This window comes from Mercurialis annua, linkage group LG8, assembly GCF_937616625.2.
Source record: "Mercurialis annua linkage group LG8, ddMerAnnu1.2, whole genome shotgun sequence".
NCBI lineage: Eukaryota > Viridiplantae > Streptophyta > Magnoliopsida > Malpighiales > Euphorbiaceae > Mercurialis > Mercurialis annua.
The window spans coordinates 43,293,698-43,317,625 of NC_065577.1; the positions used below are offsets into that span (position 1 = coordinate 43,293,698).

The window sequence follows — 23,928 nt, forward strand, 5'->3', positions numbered from 1 at the left end:
TTTCTTTCATTATTTTTAATTATTTTTTTCACCATTATATTCATGCACTTAATATTCATCACATGTTTTAATTTCAATTTTTTTAATTTTTTTAATTTTTTTTAATTTTTTTGGATTTTGACTTTTTTTTTATTGCTGATGTTTTTTGTCAGTTATAATATCAACATGAAATCAACACGAAATCAACATATATAATAAATTTATTAATTTAAATTTTTCAATCTTTTTTTTGCACTAATTTTTATTTTTTAAACATTTTTTCAATTTGATATCAATTTTTTTATTTTATTTCACATATAATTTGTTCTTTTTCGTTGATGTTAAATCAAGTAAATATCAACATAATATCAACACAATATCAACATAAGATCAACATTGTAACATTACAATAATTTAACATCATTATTGTCTTCTTCACCGATGATAAAATCAACAAAATATCAACCGAAAATCAACACAATATCAACACTGTAATATTACAATAATTCAACATAATTATATGTCTTCTCCTTGATGCTACCATATTATTTCTAGTCTCAATTTAATTTAATTTAATATTTTTAGTTGATTTCACAAACATTATTATTTTATTTTTCAATATTAAAATATAAAAAAATCAGTTGATATTAACATAAGTCAATATAAAATCAACAATACTGTAACATTACAATAATTCAGCAATCAATCATCATCAAGAAATCGTTTTGCGGAATAATAAAAACGCAAAAACACAAAAAAATGCAGAAATAACAGAATTTTATTCTATAAAATCACAAAATTATTCTACATAACATGAAATGAGTATTAGATTCTTTAAAGATACTCTTTATACATATTTAATGGTGAAAAAACAGTAATAAATAAATAAATTACAGATATGAAAATAAAAGAAAGAACAAAAAATTTCAGATCTGAAATCAAAACGATAAAAGAAAGCTAACGGCGAAATGAAGGCAGAACGGCGGAGGCGAAACGACGAAAATGGAATGGCGGAGGCGGATTGATGCAAAGAACAAAAGGTGAGTTGAGAGAGAAAGGAGAGAGAAATCGGAGGAGAGAGAAAATAATCTTGTTTATAAGTGTTTGTGCTATTAGGGCTCTATTTATATGAATGGTATAAAAGTAATAATTTTTTTTTGTATGTTAGTTTTAAGAGAAAATTACAAAACTATACAAAAAGAGGAAGAAAATAACAACAATGCTAAATTTGCTGAAATATCACATGAGCACCTCAAAAAATTGAAACTTTACATGTAATACCTTCCCAATGAGAATGCAACACATGGCACGCACAAAACAAATAAAAAAAGGTCAAAAACGCGTCAGAAACGCGTCTGACATGCGTCTGACATGCGCGTCAGATTGCGTGCATCAGTCACGCGTCATTTTGTCAAACTATTCAAACATGTATCATTTATGTATCTGTTATGTATTGGATATGTATCAAACACATATCTGATTATTATTTTTTCATATTTCTAAAATAAAAATAAATAAATAAATATATTATTAATATGTACTATTTATATGTCTCTAAGGTGTATGTATAATATATTTTAAATTAAAAGATATATATATATATATATCACGTGCTTTAATAAAATTCACGCATCAAATTATATATATTATTGATATGTTACTATTCACTATAAATTGAAATATAAAAATAATAAGTTGTGATTTTTTTAACTCAACTTTGATCAATATAAACATCCTCACTTGAATTACAACCACTATTATATACAATGTATCAGAGATCTATCGATAATACTACATTTCAAAATACACACATAATACATATATTAAAATAAAAATTATAGGTCTAAACTATTTCTGATATGTATAAAAGATGTGTCGAATATGTATAGTATTTGTATTTGAGTTATATATTTAACGTATTGAATATATAACTTACGAGTAATTGAAATTTACCTATAACATATATTAAAATAAAAACATGTCATATGCTCTGTAAATTGTGTAAATTATTTATCAATGATACGTGTTAAGGATATATTTGTCATGTTTTAATTGTATATGAAAGATATATCTAAAAATACATCTAAAAGACATATATATTTATATAATATATATTTAAATATTCTTTGTGTTTCTGATATGTATTAATGACGTATGCAAGATGTATCGGAAATGTATAGGAGATGTACCGAAAATGTATCTCGAAGGCATTGAGGTACCACCATTGACGAGAAGTCGCATATCAAGGATATATTTATCATGTAATTATATATTAAAAATTTACCTAATAAATACATTTAAGAAACATATCAAACACGTTTGATGAATTAATATATATTTAAAAATAAATATAAACTGTTTCTAACATGTATCTGATATGTATAATATATGTATCTGCTATGTATAACATATGTATAACATAGATAAAAAAAAGCAGAAATCTAAAAAATTAGAGTTGGACTCAATACCATTCAACAAACACTTACAATTAGATACTGAACTTTTCTATCTTTTTTTTTACAAAGAAAGTTAAAATGTATCCTTTACCTAATATCTAAATACTTTTTCATATGTTTGGTTATTCTTAAGAAAGTTTTGTGAAAAATAAGAACAGGTGGTATAAGCATTTCAAGCAGGGTACTGCAAATCTAAACCTCTCAAAGGCTAGTTTTATCACAGCAAGAGAAAAAAACTAAGATATCCTTACAAACAAATTATGTAATCATTCACAAACTCTATTTAATTAAAAAAATTAACACAAAACATAATTTAGGCAAAGTTTCTAAGTATGCAGTAGAAATCTCCAGCTAAGTATGCAGTAAAATTTAGATTAAATCAACAAACCTAACTACCAAGCTAGTGGGCTAATCAGTTATTACTGGCTTTTTAAAAAGGTCAAGGTGAGCTTAATTCTTATCAATAGCCAAATTGTGAAGTGTGTTTAGTTGGAAAATTATCCAATACAACCGTTGTGCCATGTTATTCATGCAACAAATCAAGCCATGTAAAATTTGTAATGATTAAAAATTCAAATAATAATTGAAAAAATTTCTATCGCAAATACTAATTGACTTGTTGTACATATGACATGGAACAACTATTGCATGGGATAAACACTCTATTAGTTGATGTTTTTGTAATATAATATAAATATTAGGTTTTTGCAAATTAAATGACTTAAATTATATTTTTTTATTTTTTAGATACAAATTTAATAAATTAATAATTTTAATAATTATTAAATTAATAATTTTAATAATCAATAAATTTTTGGTCCGCTATGTATATTAATTATAAGAGGGTCTGTATCTAGTTTGAAGTCTATTAAATTAATGAAATTTTATTTATAAAAAAAGGGAATATAATGGAGTTTTAAATATTTTTTTTATATAAACTTTGTTATTTTAAGAGATTAATTTATAAGGAGATAAATGAAATGGTGAGTATAGAATGAAGTCTCGTAAACTATATATGCATTGTCACGTTGGATTTGAAATTGAAATAGAGAAGGACAGTAAAAAAAGAAATGGTAAAGTTAATTGTAAAGTTGGAATAGAGAAAGACACATGTTAATTTGAGAGAGAGTTAGCATTAGGTAAAATAAATATGAAAACTGGCACATTAATTGTAAAGTTAAAATTAGCATTGATGTAAATAATTAGAAGGGTTAACACTATTGTAATAATTGAGCGTGTTTAGCTCATTTTTGTAATTTTCTCTTGTTTTAAAATATCAAATATGAATTAGTATAAAAATAAATCAAACTTGAATATTGGTAATTTGAGTAAAAAGCCCTTCTATATTCTAATTGGACTTAGACAATACTAAAGTTTAGGCCCAATACGAAACCACGCCTGTAATTATAATAATTTAAAACCATTATCCAACAACAGCAGCCTCAAAGAGGCAGAATGGTGATTAGGTGCAGATCAGCTCCATTGCTCTCCCCCAGCATCTCAAGATTTATCAAACACTCTTCTATTTCTTCTTCCTCTCGCCTTCCTATTTTCTTTAAAACGAGGATTGATTCTCTCAGCTTACCTAAAAACATGACTTTACCCTCTATTGCTAACTGCTTCTCTTCTACTGCTGCTGCTGCTGCTGCTGCTGCCACGGCCACTGCCCCAGTTCCCATTGAATCCACTTTGGTGGTGCTTTCGTTCTACAAGTTCGCTGATTTTCCTGACCACGCTCATATGCGAAACTCCTTGAAGGACCTCTGCCAGCAGCTGGTATTTTCCCCTCATTTTTAGCTCATCTTGTTATTCTACTGCTTACTATCTTTCTTTGAGCGCACACCTCTCTGAACTGATCCTCTCCAGCGTGTTTCAGGCGGTATCATTCTCGCACCTGAAGGAATCAACGGAAGCATATGCGGGACTAGGGAATCCGTGGACAAAGTGATTGACTTCATCAAAAGCGATGAACGGCTGAAGGGGCTCAGACAGATGGAATCACCTGTCACTCCTGAGGATGAAGCTATCCATCATGGACACAGTGACACTTCTCCTCTGGCAGCAGGAGAGGATACCCCCTTTCGGTGGGATCATGTCAGGGTCAAGGTGAAGAAAGAGGTACTTTCTTATGCTTTTTGAGCTATTGTAAGCAGGTCTGGAGGAGAATCTTGATCATGGAATGCTTATATTTTTGTTCTTTCTTTATGCCTATGTAGATTGTTACTCTAGGAATGCCAGAGGTGTCTCCTATTGAAAGGGTCGGGAAGTATGTCAAACCAAAGGAGTGGAATGAATTGATCAGTGACCCAGATACTGTGAGCCACTTAAACTCTACCAATTACTATCCATATTTAAGTTGCTCTTTGTTGCCTTTGATTGCCCTTTCAAACTGCAGAATTAGGAAGTTGAGCTTGCCTTAAAAGAAATATCTGAGGATTATTTTCTGTTCAAGCCATTGCATTTAATTTCTTTCTTCCCAAACATCTTTGGCTAATTTTTGTTTAAAATAATATTCAACTAACTAGGCTTTTTTGTGTGAATGACATTTTAATGCATTTGGTCTTTTCATTGGGTTTGTTGGCTTATATATAGAAATTTGGTGGCTGGACTTGAATTTTATAAGCTTTTGTTTGTATGCAAATGGATAATAGATTTGTCGGTGCTATCGGCTATTAAGAGGTTATCATGGTTGCTTTCTCCAAGAGTTTATGGGCAATCAAATGTGTCCCAAGGAATATCAGGCCTGCATATGAGCTTTGGTCTTAAAAGCTTGTTTTAACTGACGATCTTGATTCTATTAGTTCCATTCCATTCATGTCAAAGTTGCTTATTCAACTCTATCATAGTATCACTGTATTTTTGAAAAGTTTCAAGATACTTAAGTCAAAACTCATCTACATTTTTGGAGTTTTAACACATCGAATGTCAAATTATGTAGAAGTTGGAGATGTATGCGCTTACAGGGCAGTAGAATTTAGAATTGGGAAGTTAACAAAATTAAAACCTAAAATGTTTTGAAGGTCGTGTATGTTTGCGCTTTTATGTTTTAATATTGTTCTCGATCCTCCACATAGGTGGTGATTGACGTCCGGAATGCTTATGAAACTAGAATTGGGAAGTTTGAAAGAGCAGTAGATCCTTGTACAACATCATTTCGCGAATTTCCTTCTTGGGTGGAGAATCAGTTCCAATTTGAAGACACTGCGGAGGAGAACCATCAAGAAGGAAACAAAGACACAGATGTTGAGAGCCCAAAAGAAAAAAAGCCACCTCGTGTGGCTATGTATTGTACTGGAGGAATTAGATGTGAGAAAGCTTCAAGTTATCTTCTCAGCAAAGGTTTCAAAGAGGTGACGTCCTATTGTTCTATCTTTTAAAGTGAAGTGTTTATACATAGAGTTTCGTTTCTTCTGCTTGTCTGCATATTCAGCATACATGTCTTCTCTTGTCCTTTTAGATTCTTATAGATTGGAGCGAGGGATTGTTTAGTTTCTGAAACAGAAGTGTGCAATCATTCAAAGTGAAAAATGTTTACCATATCTCAGCTGATACTTGCTGAGATATAGTATCATCCTCTGTGAACTGTTGAACATTCAATAGTTTGATTTCAATCTTGCTTATCTGCAGGTTTATCACCTGGAAGGTGGGATTCTGAAATACCTAGAGGAAGTTCCAAAGTCTGAGAGCCGGTGGGAGGGTGAATGCTTTGTTTTTGACAAGCGAGTCTCAGTGAAGCATGGGTTGGAACAGGGTGAATTCAAGCTGTGCTATGGATGTAAGCAACCAGTGAGTGATGCTGACATGGAAACTCGAGAATGGGAGACTGGGGTTTCTTGTCCGTATTGTTATTCATTGAAATCGGAGGAAGAAAAGGAAAGGGCAAGAGCACGGCATATGCAGTTTAAGAGCTGGGGCCTCATTGGAGGTCCTGACAAGGGTCGCCGGCCAATATCTAAACCAGATAGTAATACTAATAGGAGCAGCTTAAACAAGCAGTCAAGCTGAATGTAGGCAGTAAGCTGCAAGAATAGATGATTTTGTTAGAATGAACTTGGACTATTTTTATCTACCGGTGTCTCTGCCTTGCAGTGTTATTAATTAATTCTTTTATGTGTAATTGAAATTAGCAAAGCAGCATTTCCTTTTATTATTACTCTTCACTCTTCAGCTAAATGTTACTATTTTAAAGCTTATACATGTTGCTACTACATATAATTACTATTTTTTTTTATCTAAAATGAATATATGTATACTGATTGAAACGTATTTTGGGTGATTTAAATTAATTCAATAAAATATACATCATTGATTTATATTAAATCAGTATAAAATATGGGATTTTGTTTGATCTTTTATTATGTTTAGTAGATAAAAATACTGGTCACTATTTTTAAGAATAAAAGGGTCAACGCGCCCCCTGAACTTGTGATACGAGGTCATCTAATTCAATTTTTATTTTTTTGAGCAACTAACCTCAAAACTCTTCATTTTTGGGTCAAATAACCCTATAATTGTATTTTTAAAATGTGTAAAATACAAATCGGAAATGAGAGATACAAAAATATAATTAGATACTTCCATAATTGTTGCGATATAATTATCCTAAATTCATTTTTTTGAAATAAAAATATAAATTATGTGTTATTTGACCGAAAAATAAAGAGTTTTGGGGTTAGTTGCTTAAAAAAGTACTATAAATTGGGTTAAATGACTTCGTGTCACAAGTTCAGGGGGCGCGTTGACTCTTTGTTTCTATTTTTAATATATCTTAGTCAATTATTATGGGCTTAACAGCCCAAAGGTTCATATAAATGATCTAGGTTGAATTTACAAATACGACGAAAGAAGAACAATTTGATTTTTGATTTTCTCTCGATTTTGAAAAGTGATACAATCGAATCGGTTGAGAAATGGCAGGCGAAATGACGATATTCAAGTTCCTAAAGCCAAGGTCTCGTCCTCAACCCGCTGATGTGCAAGCCGCCGCCGTTTGGGGCGTCGCCGCCGCCACAGGTGCTCTTTGGTTCGTTCAGGTAAAATTTTCTCCGATTCATCTGTCTTATATACTTATCCTTCGAATTGCTAGCCCATCTTTTGCAATAATAAAAAAACCATCTTCTTTTGTTCTTTAATTTTGCAATAAGCTATAGAATTCATGAAATTAGTCAAAGTAAGGGTTATAATCTTATTTTAAGATAATTACAATTCTGTTTTGGTTTAGATTGGATCTTACAATTCTTGTTCTAAAATTTACTAGTTCGTTGTATGTGGTTGCTATACTGGTTTTACCAGATGCTCAACTTCATCTACTGTAATATTATTCTTATCTGCAGGTTGCTTTGAATTGCCTGAGTTTTACTTGCTAGAGTCTGTATTCAAGTTATAACCAAAACTGTGCTTATCTTTGGGTACCAGCTTACAATATTCACATCATTATTATAAAAAACATGTAAATAATAGTACCTATATTGCACAGAAATTTATGGAGACTTTCTGAAAACGATCTGGATTCTCCAAAACTTTATATTTATAACCTATTCTTATCAAAACTATTATTTTGCTGTTTCTTCGTCTCAGCATTTGTCCGTTTCAAGTTTTTTTCTTTCCGGTGCAACATAGATAGGTTTTGTGTCTGTATGAAAGCTGAAAACTGAATCACAAAAAGTTGGCTGGTTATATCACCATAGGAGAGTGTAGGTTTTGTAATTTGTAGGCATGGAGAGGATGGAGCCTTCCTTTGGTCACTTTTAATAGTTGGATATTTTATTTTCAATTTCAATCATCTAGTCTTGAATGTTGTTTTGCTTCATTTTTACTGATTTGTAGTGAAAAATTTCGCTTTCTGTCTTTGTATATCATCTTTCTGTGCCTGTATGTTTCTGACAAACCGTCTAGGAGAAGTAGGATTCTATATGCATGTTAGACAACGTCTGCTAGATTTCTGATTTTTTTATCAACCTTTACCAATTTAATTAACGTTGGCAGACCGTGCTTAAATTTATTAAAGTGTTGCATCTCACTACCAATTCATGGAAAATTGGGAAAATATAGACCCGAGTTTTTCTCTGCACCCTTGTTCTTTCTTCCTTGCATTATTACAATTTTTTAGTCATAAGTTTCTTTTATTAAGTGTTTTTCTTCTTTCTCTCAGCCATTTGATTGGATTAAGAAGACTTTTTTCGAGAAGGGAGAGCCTGAAGCCTGAAGGAAAATGAGTGATTTTTTTTTTTGAGTGCTTGCATCAGGGAAAGCAATGAAACAGAGTCGATATAAATAATGTTGTTCCATTTTCTAATCCATTGTTGAGGCCTTATTGGGCAGTAATATTTGGTGTCATTCTGGCATGGAACTATTTTTATCTCTTCCATAATCTGTGTTATCTTAACTGTACTTGAGCTTTTTGCTAATCTATTTTTCTTCTTTGACACCAACTTCCTTAATTTAGTAATTATTGCCAAGTGGATAAGATTATGTTTGTTTATGCTCCTAATATTCGCACACTTTGATAAGCTTAATGGTGACAGAATGATTTGTTGAATGGATCACAATTGCATGATAAACAGGTTATAACACGTTCCGGAAAAGAGATGAAAAAGTAAAACAGAGAAAGTATGCAGTTCCTAGTTGTAAGGTTTGGCTGCAATAAGAAACTAAAGCCTAAATATAGTTAAAAATCGAAAAAAGAATTAATGCTACTGCCTAGGTATTTTATCAGAAATTCCTACTTCTTGGGTTGTGGAAATGGTAAAAATTGAAATCATGGGGATAGATTTAATTGATGACCATATTCTAACCAACTTCTCTTTTGAGTCGAACTCCATATTCTTTATGTATGTAGTTTCCAAGTTGAACAGAAAAGCCTTTCCTTCTCTCTTTCTATCTTCTTATCCCCTCGGATTGGCCATAGTTCTTTTAATCTTTTGAATTGTATCAGTTTGTTAGTGGAATGAATGTATAATGGTGGTGGAGAGATAAAAGGAGAAAGCATCAGTGGAGTTATTCGAAGCTGCTAAGAGAGCTGCCGAGTTGGAGGAAGGAGGAGGCGCGAAGAAAATAGGTGGCTTGATGCATTGTCTCAGCTTAAGGCCTTTCCTGTCACCATTCAACTTCTTGTTTCCATTCAGGTTAGCTTAGCGTTTATTATGTGTACTTGATCTCTAGAAATATGCTCCTGTTACTGTCAGCATCAAATATACTCCTATTAATGTGCTCATGAATTTGATGACATATTGACATGGCCTCATTACATAAAACGGACTAGAACCTGACTGTTGTCTGTTCGTACACATATATATATACTGGTTAGAACTGCTGTTTCTTGCAAAACAAATTGATGTACTTTGATTTGTTTTCCTGCAGGTTGGTAAGCCTCTCTGATTTCTTACAAAGCATTCTAGGAAGAACATCAATTATCTTGCTTTTGATGTGTTTGCACTGCATGCGGAGAAAAATGCCAATGGAGCAAAGAAATAATGTCAGAAGTGCCTTGTGTTTGGAAGCTCTGTTCATTAATCTGTTTATACTCGGATTTGAGCTTCCATCTCCTTAGGTTATATTATTGAACTGCCAGTTTAGGATGTGTATATGTATTCAGGAGTGTTTAGAGTATCATAGTTATGAATTTGAAATAATGGATACTGTAATTAAGCAATTGCTATCACTTGATTGTCCTTTTGTGCAAAAATGATTGATTCATTAGATTCTAAATTCCACAAGTGACATTGAGCAAGAATTGATAGTATGGTTACACTCGAAAAAACAAGAAGGACAGTTGATGATTGACAGAATGAAAATGAAATGTAAGATTAGTGAGAAGGTGGGGTAGTGCGTTGCTTGAGTGCCTGAAAGACTTGAGAACTCTTGTCGAAGATCTGAGCTCTTCTGTTGTAATCATTAGGGTTCCTGCCTTGATCATCCCCCATGATTGCTTCTCTCTCTAAGCACTCCAACAGCTCCACTATCCCCTTCCTTTCTTTGCTCCTCCCCAACTCCCTCATCCATTCTTCCTCCTCTTTTTGGTTCATCTCACTGAGCCACCTGAATCCAGCTTAGCACACCCGGCAGCCAGCCTTTGGAGCTTCAAGTTCAGGCTGGTCGTGGATGGAGGAGTTGAACTAAGTTGAGGTTTAGTTTGGTAAGAAAATAAAGATGTAGAATTCTGATAAGAAATCAATGATTTCATTGTCGTAAGAGGTAGACTTTTTCTGACTTGGAGGATGGATGATGAGCTTTTATAATGGAGCAACCCACATGCAGAAGCGGCCACGTGTAAGCATGGCTGTTGGTGAGATTTGGGGCACGCGCTTCAAAGATTGATAGCCACGTTCCTGTCAAAATCTGTTTTTATTTGGCAACTTGTCCATTTGCAATCAATGCAGCGGCTCTGATCATCTTCTTCTTCTCCACCCGGCCCAAACTTCTGACGTTCTACAATACAAAACTTGGGGAATGGATCTCCTCAAGTTCATAATTTCCTCTATTTTTCTCAACTATACTTAGATAAATGATACATAAGTAAAATAATAAATTTATTATCAAACTAAATTATAATTTGTTTATGTGTCATCCATTTAAGTGGACTTGAGGGAAATTGAGGGATTATTGACTTGAGGGAAGTCACTCCCCAGAACTCGCGCTACTTAGGCTCTATTTTTATCCAACAAGATGACGTGTGATTAAAGAAAAGGCAAAGACTGGAAAACAAAATATAGACGTATATAAATTTATTTTTTGGAGAAGAATAAAATAGCAAACAGATGATATACGTCCCTTACTGAAAAATACGCTCAAATGGAAAAATTAAATATTGTAATCATAAATATAATATTATACTTAAAAAAAAAACATAAATAAACAATTACTTATATAATATGTTAAGCACCATTTTGATTGAAAATTTGTGGATTTTAAATTTATAAAATAAAATCATAAACTTAAAGATTTTATTGTTTGTACTATAGAATTAATGATCCTGTAAGAATAACTTTAAAATAATAAAATATTACAACAAACCAAGATGATTGTTTTTTAAAGACGGGGATTGTTATCATGTTTTAACATACATCACACCGCTGATTATTTTTTAATTATTTGTCTAAAATTCCTCATGCCTTATTTTTTCATTGTATTATAAAATTAAAATTTAACTTGTATAGATGACTATTTTTTAGTGTAAAACGAATATTATATTTAACCAAACTATTTCACAATGAACAAATAGTAAAGAAGAAAAACACTGGCATTTGTATTAGTATGCACAGCACAGTTATGTATCCAAAGCCTGGCATGACACTTGCAGCATTTCCATTCCATGACAAGCAAGTACTGAGTGATTAAAGCTTCCTTTTATATTTGACAATGTACAGATTATACTAATTTACCAATTGATGAATCAGTTGCCTACAATGAGCTACAATTTTTTTTTCCCGATAAATAAGCTACAATCTACATTAGTCTCCCTACCTGTTAGTGAGGACTTAATGATTGCCTATGTACACCAAAAAACTAACATTCTAGCTGCAAACAAAAGTTTGGTTAGAGAACCTACAAATACAGTGGGATGATCAAGAGCTTCTGTCAGATGTAAGATGACCAGAAGATCGCTTTATTGCAGTTGCATTCCGGTGGTTTTCTACTAGCATCCCCGTTACAAAGAATGTCATGCTGTATTCTCCTTTAGTCTCCTCTCAGCTGCTATAGCAGCAGCCGCAGAAGCAGGCAAATGTCTAAGACTTTCAGTCGCCTCTTCACCACTTTCTGGAACTGCAGATCCTACTGTCGCGAATAAGGACTCAACATCCTTGAGTGTCAAAAGTGGCTGATCCTGTTTTTTTGTGTTGCCACTTATAAAAGATTTGGTATTTCTGCTCCTATTCAGCTTATATATGCTCTCCTCCACCGTGTTTTGAACCTGAACTCATTTAAGAATAGATAAAACAAATATTGAGTGATGAAAAATAAAAAAAATGATCAAGCAGAAAGAAACGAGCTTATATATGTCTAAACATATGATACGTGAGGGAGTGCGTTTTAAAATGCAGTTTTCTTACTATAAAACGATGGACGAGTGTTCTCTTTTCCTGCCCAATTCGGTGTACCCGGCTAATTGCTTGTGCTTCAGCTGCAGGGTTAAGTAGTGGCTCCACAAGAACAACATGTTGTGCTTCTAAGAGATTAAGACCATTAGCGCCATGTTGGATTAAGAGCATCAACACTTGAGCTGATTTTGGCGATTCCATTTCGCCACCTACTCCTTGGGTTCCTTTCGCATTCATTGCCTGTCCTTTGAACTGGCTGATGGAAACATGTGCTTTTCTAAAGTAAAAGAACCAACAGCAAACGAATGAGAACAGACATAAGTTTATAACCATTAAATAATAGCAAATCTGTATGTGCCAGCTTTTTGTTTATCATAGCAGCCAAACCGTTATATCTATTACCAAATTAAGAATATTTAGTAGCTTCTTTTACCTGCCTCCTTTCATCCGTATATAGGTGATACCATTACTATTGAAAGCATGTTCTAACACATCAAGGACATCATTCCAACTTGAGAAAACCAAAACTTTTGCTTCAGGATCTGAAGATTTTATCCACAGTATTCTTCTCGTGACAGCTTCAATCTATATGTCACAAATATGCACATGTAAAGAAGGGGTACAAAAAGAATTATGAGCTATCCTACAGCAAAATTTATTCACATAAAAAACGTAAGCGCCCAGTATTTCATAACGCACTGACTTAGGAAGGAGTACCTTCGTTCCATATGACCCTTGAACAGACAAAGATACTTCACTCTTTTCATAATCTTGAACTGTACTTAATGCTGCTCGATTGCAAGATTTGTCATGTCTGTCATCTGCATAAGCAATATTTCCAAAATCTGTATGCTGCCGACAGGTTGGGCACATTACCCACTTATGTTGGAGCTTTTTCTCGTGCAGCTCAGTCATGGAAAATAAACCTGCAAGAAATGATCATGATATTGTAATTAGATGAGTGGTAATATTAAGTATAAACCCCAGAAAATGGGCATTTGACAATATAAGACATCTTGTAGACAAGTGTGCTTTCATAAGAGAGATGAGCTGGGTCTCTTGCATGGTTAAAATGTTTGATAACGATCCAAGGAAGCTCGCAGATATAAACCACTATGTCATAGGCGCACCTTAAATGTTTTCTGGTCAAGCTGAATCCTATCTGAGCAAGCGAAATGGCTATAGCACTCCAGGGATTGTTTAAAATAAATCAATGATTATAATAGAAGGAAAGAAGAAAGGGCAGAAAGTGAGTTGCTTATCATGTGAATATAAGGAAAGAAGAAAGGCATAATTGAAATATGATAGTCATAGGCATGAAGGACAACTAAAGATGACGAACAAAAGAACAAAACCCATTCTATAGTGAGAAGATTGTTAATATTTTAATGACAGAAATCGAAAGATAAGACTTTCTTTGAGAAAACACTGACAGTCGCTTCATACAAGATGAAAGATTGAATCTAGAAATAGATTGCTGGAACATCTAAAAGGCTTATGACATGGAAATTGAACCTTTTCAATTTGAAAAAAAAATTAAGTTGTCAGAGATAATAATACTACTGTTGGAGCCGCACCTAACAACTTAAACTTTTGGCTGATTGGTTATTTGACACGTCTTAATATCGAAAAGTCTAAAGTTCAATCTTGGGCAATCCTCATTTGATTAATTAAATATACAAGGTAAAATAGGCATGTACTTGTCCACGCTTCAAGTGCAGTGAGCCAGTGAGCATTCGCATGCGGGACATGTTAAAGATAATATAATTATTGGAGTCTTGCTTAGCAGCTTGACCTTTTGGCTGAATTGAATATTTGACATCTATAAATTACTTGCAAGCAATACAGATAAAAAAACAAAATAACATGCTTTTTCCTATTCATATATCAGCCACTTGTCTGTGACTCTGTGTTTTCACATTCAGAATATTTTTCATGGGATCTTATACAGAAGAAATTAGATTTATGGTACTCTCTCATGCATGGCCTTTGCAGCAGTTAGATCATGATGAAACAGGCAATGAAAAAAAACTTACATTTACAGCAAGTGAAATGTCCACATTGAAAAACCATCTTTTGATTGTTGAGCTTTTCTTGACAGATTGGACATGCTTCCTCTTCATTTTTGTAAAGGTCTTCATTTATCTTCTCTCTAGATGATGTCGCCCTAGATATTCCATGTGGTAACCCGGAACTTGAACTTTTTGCTGGTGAGTTCTGTTTGGAGGATGCCAAACCCTAAATATACAAGAGTAAAAATGCAGCAGCTCAGGAATCATTTCATCTAACGAAAAAAAAATGATTGGTCACTGGTCAGTGACAAACGTGCAATATCTGTTTAGACCATGCAGATGAGAAAACTCAGGATAGACATTTGATATTTCCTTACATATATTATAAAGTTTGAACCCACAGGGAAAAATAATTTTAATAAAGATAAATTGAAGTGGGTAACAGATGTTCGCAGTTCGCCCATAGTAGTGGAGGATAGCAAACCTTCCCATCAACCCATAATACTAAAATATTAAAATGCCATTTCCTCAGTAAATTTTACTAAGATGGTAATCCATATAACTGAAATTTCAAAAATGCTAATACCTTTAGATATCGAAGCCTCCCTTTTATTTGTGACAATGAGGTTAAGGAAATAAACTTTTCAGTGGACTGTATCACACTAGCAGACTCCAATTCATTTGGACCTAAAGCATCAATTGAATTATCATCTTCACTCTCTCTTAGGTGCAAACGCGAGGTCGCCATCTTAATCTCATCATGGGCACACAGGAGTTGAGCTTGGGAAACTGCTAAGGATCTGGCATGGCTGTATTCCTTTCTCATGCCCTTGTCAGTGTAAATGGAAGGACGCAAAAAGAAAATCAGATTTCTGAACAGATATGGAATGCTTGCATGCAGTTATGAATGGTTCAATCATATCAATGCACGGCCATTTTAGCTGTTGCTAGCAGCATAAAGGGATTAGCGGACTATACCTCCAAAATGTGTAGCTGCTTACTGGCTGCTGACATACCGTGCTTTCCTAACTGAACTTTGCCATAGCTCTTTATAACACCAAGAACAACCTCTAAATCCGAGGGTGACTTTGAAACCTACCAACTCAAAACCATTAATAGAACTACAAGGAAATTCTAGCCTTTCTAATTATCAAGTTTCAGCCAAAATTGACACAGAAAAGAATCGATACTCATAGTACTTCTCACACAAACATTTGGCAGGGTCTCTTCGAACTTGTAGGTATATTTAATAATGAAGCACAAGTTAAAAGCATGACATATCAAATATAAGCACCATCAATTTCTTGCATGCATGTGTTTTGGATCCTAAATTGTACTTCTGATGAGCCTACCCATCAAAATCTTTTCAGGTTACTAACAGGAAGGAAAAAGAATTGAACAGAAAGGTTTATTGGATTTCTCTGGATTACAGTGTACTCCAACTTTTAGGAATTATGGATGCTTTTTTTTTTTAACACAATCACAATTTAGGATTAACAATAATAAAGATATTCTTATGCTGTCGCCATATTTTACAGAGAAACCCCCCCCACACACACCCTCATAATCTGGTGAAAGATAAAATTATCCACCATCTCCTGCATGTGCTCCAATAAAGGATCGTCCAATGACAACCTAGTACATGCAACTTTGAACTGAAAGATTTAGAAGATGAGCCATATCCAGTGCCAAAAAGTGGGTCTTAACATGTAGGTGGAAACTTCTTATCAGTCGACTTAAGTTCATTGCAGGCCAAGGAGCAAATCAAGATGGTAGATAAAATTTGGTTAACTTTGGCCCAAGGTAAAGTAACTTACCACTATTCTTTCTCCGGCATCTCTCTTCTTTGAAGCTTTGTTAACATCAGTAGATGATGTACTCTTATTTGTCCCCGATAAGTTCCAGTAGAAACGATTAAGTGCAGAGTTTTTTTCCTGCAAATCTACAGCCTCTTCTGCAGATGTAATAATCTCTCCATGTGATTTATTGAGTCGGAACAGTCTTGCCTCATAATCCTGATGAAAGAAGAAAAAAATATCCATTTTTTCTATTTCAACTCTAATTTTTATGAACTAAGCAACTTAAGCAGGCAGGACAGCAGCAAACCTTAAATAATCCCTCTAGTTCACAATGAAGACATGTAGGACCATCATCAGTAGCTTGGCAAATTTGACAGTATCTTACACGTTCAATATCCTCATCCTTTGGTTTCTCCATAGTCTGATCAATTTCCAAAATCCGATCAAGCAATATTTTCCTAGAGGTTTCCAACTGGTCAAGGCGAGTCTGAATATGGTACTTTAAAGCAGTAACACTTCGGAAGCTGAAATAGAATCCATGACAGTTTATCACTATCAAATGAAACTCAAAGAAGAAAGTACATAAACATGTTAAAACTTAGTTTATTTAATTTAATCATTCAAAATAGAACAGATAAAATAATTGCTGAGAAGTGCATTTATCTTAAGCTAAAGAAACCCTAACTTTTCTATTCCTGCAGGTCTATCTCTCCATTCAAATACTCCATAGCATCATGGAAAAGCAGTATCTCATAGTTCTTTATTACCCTCTTCATGAACTAAAGCTCTACATTTTAAACTAAGAAATTCCTATGTGTTCAATCACATCAAACTCTCATCAAACAGACTGAAAGAGAGAACCCCAGTAGCTCATGGCCATTCACTTCAGAGTAAAATTAGTATGCATTGATCGCATTAATATGTGAAGGTCAGGTAGTGCCCATCCACTCCCCACCAAATCCATTCTTTCTATAACCATGAAGCTATTTCTGAAGTAACTATGTAACAGAATCGTGTATTAAGCATGCAACAATTATAAAATGGTCAGTAACAGCTATAAGCCATTATATTATTCCAAACTGAGAATGAAGGAAATGCATTCTAGCATCAATATATACCAACATATAGAGAAGAGAAGAGAATATGAGGAAAAAAATTACAAAGTCATCTCAATCAATAATGCTATCAAAGAAGTGCACATGAAAAATGATTGTCAATGTGAGGAAACAAGCATATTTCTTAAAAAGAAAAAAAAAATCATAAGATAGATACTGACTGTGATGCGATTCTGGATGATCTTGAATTGTTTAGAGTTACTGAGACAGCCTCTTCAATCTTTTTTATCAAGTCTCTTGAGTAGTCTTTGTTCAGCTCAGCATGATGAAGAACATCCAACCACCATGCTGACAGCTGATTTTCTTCATTACTAATTGCATTACAAACCTTGAAAAGAATTAAAAAAAAAAACTTTTTCAAACCAGATTGTTTAAAACATGCTGATGAAACTAATAAAAACAAGTGCCACATGACGAATTCCATCATTTGGTTTTGCAGATCTCTCCAGCATTTAAGAATAACCAAAACACTTGGCAGGGCATGTTGATAATAGATGCCAACAGTTTTACATGCATGACATACATTCTATGGGCCAGCATGGTTAAAATATACCTGCATGTATGACTTTTTGAAGTCTTGTTGAGCCACAGAGAGCTTTGCAGTAAAGACAGCTAGATATTTTTGTTTTAATTCTTCACATGATGCTCGTAGAGATCCCTCGCTGAAAGATCTAGAGAATACTTTAGATTTATCACTACCTCCCATGCCACCATGCAAGTTATCTTCTGATGCAAATAAAATATTCCCAGCATCAGCAGTGAAAACTGAATTGGCTTCTCCACTAACTTTTTGTTTCTTTACAGCATTAATGTTGCAATCTTCAAGTGTGTGCAGCTTAGAGGCCTTTTCTCCATGCAACTGTTGTCCGTTTAAGGAGAGATGAGATGAGCAGTCAGGGACCAATGGAAGTATGTCAGCAAGGTTATGATGAATGTGAATATTCAATAAAGGGTCTAGGCGGAAATCTTCAGAATGCTCTTCAGTCAGAGACAGTGCTTCTCTATATAACGATACAGCTTGAGAAAAGTTGTTCTCAATCATAGCTATCCCAGCAATTGCATTTAAAGCAACAACTAACTTCCTGAGAGCTTCTTCCCCTTCTATCTTGGTCTTACCAATAAGGACCTTTAAAAGAGAGATCCCAATGAACAAGATTTATTAAGGGAATCTTCATAAAAAAGACTCATTCAAATGAACCATACCATTAATATTTCTTCCATAGTCATGGGAGATTGTTGCATAGAACGCAGCCCTGAACTTCCCACTTGAGGGTGGCAGCAGGCTTGCCGAAGCTTCAAGAGTGAGTTGAGTAGCTTTGCAGCCTCTGCATGGGTAATGAACGGATCATATGAATCATTAGCAGGTGGACAGCCTGTTTGAAGCAAACATGAAGACAATTTAAAGACATATTTTTCCTGTGATTATACATTATAGCAAATGCTTCGAGAAGAATTGACCCTTAGATGAAGGTGCAGGACATCATATAAGAACCTGTGGCTTTTCTTTTAAGAATGTCATCTTTCAAACTTGCAACAACTTCGCGAGCATAACTAACACAAGTTTCATGCTGTCTCTGGTAAAAGTGCTCTTCAATAGCTGACAAGGAGAGCCAAGATACACATTCTTCTTGAGGTGGGAGTTCTAACTCATCAGCAACATGTACTTTTGAAGAACGCCACATGATTTGTTTGAAGAACTTATGGGTAAACTCCATAGCTCCTACATCTCTTCTCTGCATAGATCAGAAACTAGATACTAATATTTTCCCAACATACAAATATTATATAGATGAAGGAATTGACAATCACAGACCTCATATGGATCTTTAATAACATCAGTCCACCAACGAGATATATTGAAAGGGCTTGCTTTTAGGAATCTTAGAAGTCCATATAAGTCATCAAGTTTGCGCTGTATTGGAGTGCCTGTAATACACCAGCGGTACTTAGCAGACAATCGAAGAGCCATTTCTGCTGCTGCTGCTGCATTACTCTCCACCATTTGAGCCTCATCCAAGCACACTCTCCACCAAAATATCCTGGTAAGAAGAGTTGGAATGACAGGATACCTACAACATATGGCCACAGATTATTTTTGCATACTCAGTTTAAGTACTAAAACTACATCTAGCTAGAATAATTCTCTGGAATAAATCACAAAAGTTTAAACCTTTTTAATACTTCACTAGCAGTTGAGAAGCTAGCATCAGTAAATATGACAAGACATATTGAAGCACCGTGTTATTATTATGCATATGATTTACTGTATAAGAGATACAGTAAAGCTCGTATTCAGAACCAAGCAAATTTCCTAAGAATTAGCGATCAATTATAAAGAATGCAAATACAAGCCAATTTCGAGGAAGGAAAAAAGAAGTTATCTCTAATAAAACTAACAAATCACAAGGTTTGTAAGAACCTCTTCTGGAGTCTCAGGAAGTGTCGATCACCTTCATGCCTATCAGAGTCATGTGATAAATCCTCTTTAAGCACATCATATGTTGTCAGTACGATGTCCGCATTGACAAGTTCACTGATATCTATTCCAGGTGAATTTGAAAGAGACGCATCCCTCACACCTTCGTATACACAGGTTTTTAAAGAGCCTGGACGTGTATGACTAAGAAAACAAATTAAGAGGATCAAGTCAGTACCAAATTTGATCCATTGGAAAATCACTATAGAGTGATTTGATGCAATGGAAAATCACTATAGAGTGATTTGATGCAATGGAAAATCATTGTATACTGCATAGTGATTTGATGCATCGGAAAATCACTGTATAGTGTTTATGAATAAAATTAAACAAGTAATGACATAAAATATTTTGTTATAATTTTTACTCCTCCACATCCACACTGAAGGACCACATCGAAAGGCATTGTGGCAAATAAAAGATCACTCTCAATATCCTAAGGAATTTTAGTTCTACAAGCAACAGATAAACTTGATTTCTGCACTTCAAGTCTTGAAATATGCTAGTGTAACAAATAAATAACTATTAACTAGAAGTTAATACCGTGCAATTTCAGAACACCACTGGGGCAATATAGGAGCAGGACAGACAATAAGAGTGGCTCCGGTGTCTATGGGAGAGTCAGTAGCTTGTATCAATTCAGAGCACATCCTACAAACATGCTCTCCATCTCTCTCAACAAAGTTGACTGTAGTTTTCTTTCTATGTTTTTGTACCTCGACTGCTGACCTTTTCTTTTTCCCCTTGGCAGAATAACCAACACAATCTGCATGTTGCCAAGCATCACAAACGTCACACTGTACCCATAGTCCTTTATATTTATAACTTTCACTCACAGCTCCACATATGCACTCAACACGCTCTTTTTTCAACCTTTTAAGTCCAACTTTCTGGTGTCCAGTATCTTCCCATGCATTATCAATGAAGATGTCATCCTCAGACTCTGACTTCCGATGAGCAAATACACAAGCAAGCAGTTCAACAGTCTTACCCAAACCCATCTCATCTGATGCAGTCATAAAAGATCAAAGTCACTATAACAATTTAGATTAAGCCCCCTGCAAACGTAGCTGTATTTAACCTAGTTCATTTTAAATAAAGATATACATAGATCCATAATGGTTTTATAATTGTCACTGTTTTTTTTTTTTGATGAATTCAACGTCAATGTTACTAAACTTTCAACGTGTCAATAGGTGAAAACTGAAGCTATGTTACTGAAAAGATAAGAGTAAATATTCTGATCTCACTTAAAAAAATTGAAATCCAGTTTGACAGTCCAAAATTCTCTGCAATCAAACATTCCTAACACTTATTCATTAAGGATCAGTTCCCAAAGACATTTATTGGTCTCATTTAACTTACAAATATATAATTCTATGGTTGATTAAATTTTGATTCTAGGCAGATGTGAGTAGAAGGATATACAAGCTTATAAGCAGGAATTTTGACAAATGGAAGACAGAGTATAGCGATGGACATACCAGCAAGAATACCACCAAAAATACACGGTGAAGAAATATCTGGGCACAATGAAACATTGCCACTGCAGACAATTTATAGTAAATATAAGTAAGAGACAAAGTGTGGTTGGGAGGAAAGGGGTTTATCTTTGGAAAGGTATCACAACTTTGAACCATCTGTCCCGAGCCAATAATTCATACCTGAATGGATTATAGAACATTGTTGAATGACCATCAACAAAATCCACGGGCATGCACAGGGGAGAAAAGAAGTGACTTCTCTCCTTTTTGCTTAAATCTTTTGAATCTCCTCTCTCTTGTTGTAACATCCAGTAAGCAGCACGGCGCTGATATGGTCTCAACATAGGGAGTAAGTCAGGCAGGTCATCATCAAGCATTGGATTAGACCTGTAAGAAAATAATGTGATGGATATACATGATTAAATAATCTCTTTGGTATGCATACGAAAAGTATGACCAGTCAATTGAAAATAGCACGCACTCACTTCAATGGCTTGATGGCTTCATAGAACCCAGCAACATCGAATCTAGCACGTTTCCTGGAGTTGCTCATATCCATCCCCACCTCTCCAAGCGAGACAACTTCCATTTGTGTAGATTGAGTAACTCCATACCTAGCCTCTGAAGTGACTACCTCTGGTCGCAACCAGGCCATTAAATTCATCATACTTTTCATCCATAGTTGCCTGGTATGTTCCAGAAGGGACTCGCCGGCACTAAATGCTTTCTTAAGTATCTCAACTCTCACTCTGAGAGACATCATCTCCTCAGAACAATTAAACCCCAAAACTGGCCTCAAAGTCAAAAATTCTAAACTAATCAAGTGAACGAGAGCAGTAATACCCTCGTCTGGTCCATCAAAGCTTCCAGAAAAAATTACTGATTGCGTCTCTTTATCTTCAACCATAGATTTATCAATACATTCTAAAGATATACCAGAGGAGGAAAGCACAGGCCAATGACCTAATTTGATACGAGTGATGACAAATTCATCAGTATAGCGCACTCGAAACCTCAAGGAATACTTAGATTCATGATAAAATTGTGAGTCTATCCTGAAACTAGAATATGATTCTCTTAAACTAAAATCATTTAAGATGAGTTCAGCTATATCAAAGTGGTCATTTGAAGGCCAATTAGTGGAATCAACTTCCACAAAATAAGGTGTATGAGCAGGAACAAAATCCCCATTTGGTGATGTGTGAGTCTGAGATGCTTTTTGTTTGTCAAACTCTGGTTCAGCAGCACCATTGTTTGGTACAAGTAATGCACCGGATCGATGTGGACGGGATTGCTTCCTTCTGCCCATCTCTAGGAGTGAAGTAAGATCAATAAAACAGTGCAATTACAGAGTAAAGCTCATATGTTTACTAATTAAAAGTTCAAACACAGTAAGCTCAATTTGAATAGCACAAGACAGCAGCATATAAGTTACCAGAAAATTGTAAAAACCAGAGGAACAAACAGAATTGGGAAAGAATATAACCTCTTGAACAATTGTGGCTTCAGACCATATTGCCTTATGCTCTGTTGAGTTGTGCTGGGGAAGAAAGCAAAGGAAAACGCAAATCACGCGCGAGTTGAGCAAAAGCCGCTTCTAATTCTAACTCACCTTCCTATTGAAAATTACACTTATGTCCTTCCTCTACCTCCATAACAAATTATCAAAAAAAATGGGAGCTTGAGCAGCAACATGGCATCAGCATGCTAGTAGGAATAACTCATTATTAGGTCCCTTAACTATCATGTTTTTGTTTAATAGGTCCCTAAACTTCACTTTGAGCTTACGTCTATGTGTTTCTTCTCCCTCGGATCCTTATTTGGATCTCTGTCAAGCAAGTGATTTCACGCGCCGTTAATTTAAATGAAAAATAATTACGAATTTCCACGTATAAATTATATGATGATAATAATCAGGTATGGGTCAACAAAAATAAACGGGTTAATGGGTTAGAGGTGTTAGGGTTTATCAGTCTCTTTATTCTGATTCTAAACTGGCGATCATTTGGCCAAAAAAACTGATGATCATTTCCTCTCGTTACTCTCTACATTATGGTTGACTGATCAAGAGATGGATTTCCCGTTTTTAATTTCGGTACAAAGTGTCCATGAAGTTAATTTTGGCAGTATTTCACTTTCTCCTTCTTGGATTCTTGGTCTGGGTTAGTGAAATCTGATGTAATCTAAGGGTTTATTACTGTTATTATTACTGGATTCAAAAGTTAACATTCAATTCAATTACCTGCATAAGTGCAGTAGCTTTCTTTTTCTCTTGAAAACATAACAACAGTCCATTGCATTATTTGAAATGAATCTACTTAATTTATTGGAAAAAGATCCGATTATGAGTTTCAAATTGTTGTAGACTTGTGAGATAGTGATGTCTAGTGTTGAAGAGAAAACCTGAAAGATCTCTTTCATAGTCAGCAATTTTAATTCCAGCTGCTTGTCCTATGTGGCGATCTCACTCTGCAAAACAGGAGCGTGAAACCACAGGTTTGACAGAGATCCAAATAAGGACATGAGAAAGAAGTTTAGGGACTACTTAAGCCGTAACTGAAGTTTAAGGA

The 23,928-nt window shown here is 34.5% G+C and overlaps 2 protein-coding genes and 1 long non-coding RNA gene across 5 annotated transcripts; 2 read left to right on the forward strand and 1 right to left on the reverse strand.

Annotated features, from left to right (window-relative positions):
* Window positions 1-3,861: 3,861 nt before the first annotated feature.
* Window positions 3,862-6,628, forward strand: LOC126661282 (rhodanese-like domain-containing protein 7). Its single transcript, XM_050355107.2, has 5 exons — window positions 3,862-4,211; window positions 4,302-4,553; window positions 4,652-4,750; window positions 5,510-5,785; window positions 6,063-6,628. Exons 1-5 carry the CDS (start codon window positions 3,891-3,893, stop codon window positions 6,438-6,440), a joined length of 1,326 nt encoding a protein of 441 aa, XP_050211064.1. The 5' UTR covers window positions 3,862-3,890; the 3' UTR covers window positions 6,441-6,628.
* Window positions 6,629-8,642: 2,014 nt separating this feature from the next.
* On the forward strand, window positions 8,643-10,167 carry LOC126661286 (uncharacterized). Its single transcript, XR_007635610.2, has 2 exons — window positions 8,643-9,559; window positions 9,795-10,167. It is a non-coding gene; the product is annotated as an uncharacterized LOC126661286 (long non-coding RNA).
* A 1,485-nt stretch (window positions 10,168-11,652) lies between these two features.
* On the reverse strand, window positions 11,653-23,063 carry LOC126660195 (uncharacterized). Of its 3 annotated transcripts, XM_050353547.2 has the most exons (20): window positions 22,845-23,063; window positions 21,844-22,669; window positions 21,539-21,745; window positions 21,359-21,420; window positions 20,418-20,880; window positions 19,818-20,018; window positions 19,212-19,467; window positions 18,891-19,131; window positions 18,602-18,771; window positions 17,952-18,524; window positions 17,560-17,726; window positions 16,591-16,807; window positions 16,302-16,499; window positions 15,463-15,579; window positions 15,071-15,313; window positions 14,509-14,710; window positions 13,190-13,398; window positions 12,906-13,057; window positions 12,485-12,749; window positions 11,653-12,345 (listed from the first exon to the last, which is right to left on the reverse strand). In XM_050353547.2, exons 2-20 carry the CDS (start codon window positions 22,665-22,667, stop codon window positions 12,094-12,096), a joined length of 5,019 nt encoding a protein of 1,672 aa, XP_050209504.1. In that variant the 5' UTR covers window positions 22,668-22,669; window positions 22,845-23,063; the 3' UTR covers window positions 11,653-12,093. The 3 variants fall into 3 exon arrangements, with proteins under 3 accessions (XP_050209504.1, XP_050209503.1, XP_050209506.1); XM_050353546.2 differs by lacking the exon at window positions 22,845-23,063 and having other exon boundaries at window positions 21,844-22,759; XM_050353549.2 differs by lacking the exon at window positions 22,845-23,063 and having other exon boundaries at window positions 21,840-21,949.
* Between the last annotated feature and the right edge of the window lie 865 nt (window positions 23,064-23,928).

What these genes read in the sequence shown, in the direction of transcription:
- LOC126661282 (XM_050355107.2), top strand. Translation starts at nt 3,891, where the DNA reads ATGGTGATTAGGTGCAGATCAGCTCCATTGCTCTCCCCCAGCATCTCA. An exon ending in GGGTCAAGGTGAAGAAAGAG is followed by an intron (nt 4,554 to 4,651) that starts GTACTTTCTTAT and finishes ATGCCTATGTAG; the next exon opens with ATTGTTACTCTAGGAATGCC. An exon ending in TGATCAGTGACCCAGATACT is followed by an intron (nt 4,751 to 5,509) that starts GTGAGCCACTTA and finishes TCCTCCACATAG; the next exon opens with GTGGTGATTGACGTCCGGAA.
- LOC126660195 (XM_050353547.2), bottom strand. Translation starts at nt 22,667, where the DNA reads ATGGGCAGAAGGAAGCAATCCCGTCCACATCGATCCGGTGCATTACTT. An exon ending in TTTTGGTGGTATTCTTGCTG is followed by an intron (nt 20,881 to 21,358) that starts GTATGTCCATCG and finishes TGACTGCATCAG; the next exon opens with ATGAGATGGGTTTGGGTAAG. An exon ending in AACTAGAGGGATTATTTAAG is followed by an intron (nt 16,500 to 16,590) that starts GTTTGCTGCTGT and finishes TTCTTTCATCAG; the next exon opens with GATTATGAGGCAAGACTGTT.